This window comes from Punica granatum, chromosome 1 (assembly GCF_007655135.1).
Source record: "Punica granatum isolate Tunisia-2019 chromosome 1, ASM765513v2, whole genome shotgun sequence".
In the NCBI taxonomy this organism is placed as follows: Eukaryota; Viridiplantae; Streptophyta; class Magnoliopsida; order Myrtales; family Lythraceae; genus Punica; species Punica granatum.
In genome coordinates, this window is record NC_045127.1 from 25,016,602 (window position 1) to 25,019,616 (window position 3,015).

The following is a 3,015-nucleotide window of genomic DNA, read 5'->3' on the forward strand; positions in this document are numbered from 1 at the left end:
GAATTCAAGGCTAAAGTAGAGAAGCGGAAAGGAAAGAGGATCAAGACTCTTCGATCTGATCGAGGATGAGAGTACATGAGTACTGAGTTTGGTGACTTCCTGAAGGAACACGGTATTGTTTCTCAATTTACTCCACCAGGAACACCACAGTTGAATGGAGTTTCTGAAAGGAGGAACCGTACCCTGTTGGACATGGTTCGTTCGATGATGAGCTATACAGATCTCCCAATTTCGATGTGGGGATATGCGCTGCAAACCGCGTGTTACTTGCTTAACAGAATTCCAAGCAAGTCGGTCTCTACCACTCCATATGAGATATGGAATGGTAGGACACCTAGTCTTAAGCACGTTAAGATTTGGGGTTGTCCTGCATTCATTAAGAAGCAAAAGACCGATAAGTTGGAAACCCGGTCCGAGAAAGGCAGGTTTGTTGGTTATCCAAGTGACAGCCTTGGATACTATTTTTATTTCCCTACTGAGCAAAGGGTTGTTATTAGTAGAGATGCGATCTTTTTGGAGAAACAGTTTGTCCAGGAAGGTGGCATGGGAAGGCAGATAGTACTTGATGAGGCGTCATTAGTACCACAAACCGATCAGATGCCCATTTCGATGGACATTGATAAACCAGTTGAGACACCTATTCAGATTGAGAATGTCACAGAATCTCGAAGGTCTGGTAGGGTAACTCGTACTCCCACGAGATACCTTAATCTCCATGAGAACGTACAAGAGTTGTTCGTTCATGGAGATAATGATCATAGGGATGATCCTACCACTTATGAGGAAGCTATATTAGATATAGATTCTTCTAAATGGCTAGAGGCCATGAAGTCCGAGGTGGACTCCATGAGCAAGAACCAAGTTTGGGATTTTGTTGACCCTCCTGAAGATATAGTACCTATAGGGAACAAATGGGTTTTCAAGAGGAAGATTGGTGTTGATGGAAAGGTAGAGACCTATAAAGCTAGGCTAGTGGTGAAGGGTTATCGCCAGAAGCAGGGAGTCGACTATGAGGAGACTTTCTCGCCTGTAGCCATGCTGAAGTCTATCAGAATAATGCTAGCAGTTGCTGCGCACTATGATTATGAGGTTTGGCAAATGGATGTCAAGACCGCCTTCCTCAACGGATACATTGAGGAAGACATATTCATGGACCAACCCAAGGGTTTTGAATCCACGGATAAGTCCAAGGTGTGCAGGCTTAAGAGATCCATTTATGGTCTTAAGCAGGCTTCGAGGAGTTGGAATCGACGTTTTGATGAGGCCGTAAAGTCCTTTGGCTTCATCAAGAACGAAGATGAACCATGTGTGTATAAGAAGGCTAGTGGGAGCATGATCGCCTTTCTTGTATTATACGTGGATGACATTCTGCTGATGGGTAATGATGTTGGTATGCTCACTTCTGTAAAGGTCTGGTTGTCTAATACTTTCTCCATGAAGGATTTGGGCGAAGCAACCTATATACTAGGTATTCGGATCTATAGAGATAGACCAAAAAGATTGATAGGTCTATCCCAAGCTCTATATTTGGATAAGGTGTTGAAGAGGTTCAACATGCAAGATTCCAGAAGAGGATTGCTCCCCGTGAGACACGGTATCCATCTCTCTAAAGCCATGTCTCCCAAGACTCCTGAGGAGAGAGAGAAGATGGCACAGGTGCCTTATGCTTCGGCTATAGGTAGCCTGATGTATGCTATGCTGTGTACAAGGCTGGATATTGCGTATGCTGTTAGTATGACTAGCAGGTATCAATCCAACCCAGGACTTGATCATTGGACTGCTGTCAAGAACATCCTTAAGTACTTGAGAAGAACTAAGGATATGGTTCTGGTATATGGAGGAGGTGAGTTGAGACTAGACGGGTTTACAGATTTTGATTTTCAATCAGATGTGGATGATAGAAAGTCTATCTCCGGTTATATATTCACCTGTAATGGAGGTGCAGTTAGCTGGAAGAGTTCTAAGCAAGAGACGACTGAAGATTCCACTACAGAGGCTGAGTATATTGCTGCATCTGATGCAGCGAAGGAGGCAGTTTGGATTCGGAAGTTTGTGACTGAACTCGGTATTGTTCACTCCATATCGTCACCAGTAGAGCTGTACTGTGATAATACTGGAGCGATTGCTCAGGCAAAGGAACCGAGGTCACATCAGAAGTCCAAACACATTGAGAGGAGATATCATATTATCAGGGAGATTATCGGGAGAGGCGATGTAGCTGTACAGAAAGTAGCTTCAGCAGATAATGCTGCTGATCCACTCACGAAGGCCATGACGCAGCAGCAGCTAGACAAACATCTTGAGAAGATGGGTCTTAGATACTGTACTGAGTGGCTCTAGTGCAAGTGGGAGATTGTTAGTCATATGCCCTAGAGCTTGATTTATGTATTTGGATAATTCCTTTTATGGCAATAATGTTTATTTTATTATTCATATATTGTCTATGTTTATTGGAATAAAGTACTTAAGATATTTTGAATGCTTCATTCTTAAGAGTTAAGAATATGAGTGACAAAGTAATTCGGTAAGAATATCTTTAAACTGTTCACGATCGTAGGAGACTTAACTGGACATTATTTCTCCAGATAGATCGTTACCTCTGTCTGTTTCCATGATTAGTATACAGATACTAATGAAGATGGAGTAGTGAGTCTCATGCTATTTGATAACTGTTATCATGACAGATATGTGGATACTTATATGATAAGTAGTCGAACGTGACGTGCAGATAATATTCATACGGTAATTTACTAATGTCAATGAATGTTATCTGGATTGTATTAGTGCATATAGTCCTTAGACCTGAGATAGAACGCTATCTCAAGTATAGGTAATTAGGATTTGCTACTGCTAATGTATTTGTGCTTAGCGTGATTATTCGGCAGATAGTGGTCCTAGTTAGTTATACTTGGAGTTAGGTGTCTGATCAAGACGGGATTCACTAACCTGAGTAAACAGGGAAAATGTCCTATGGATATGAGTTTTATTCTGGATCGAGAAATCCTCGGCCGGGGT

At 42.1% G+C, this 3,015-nt stretch overlaps 1 protein-coding gene across 1 annotated transcript; it reads left to right on the top strand.

Moving 5' to 3' along the window:
- Positions 1-1,647: 1,647 nt before the first annotated feature.
- On the top strand, positions 1,648-2,340 carry LOC116204702 (secreted RxLR effector protein 161-like). The gene has a single exon (XM_031536930.1). It carries the CDS (start codon positions 1,648-1,650, stop codon positions 2,338-2,340), a length of 693 nt encoding a protein of 230 aa, XP_031392790.1.
- The last annotated feature ends 675 nt before the right edge of the window (positions 2,341-3,015 follow it).

Bases quoted from the DNA above. Each gene is read 5' to 3' on its own strand.
- LOC116204702 (XM_031536930.1), top strand. From the start codon at position 1,648: ATGGCACAGGTGCCTTATGCTTCGGCTATAGGTAGCCTGATGTATGCT.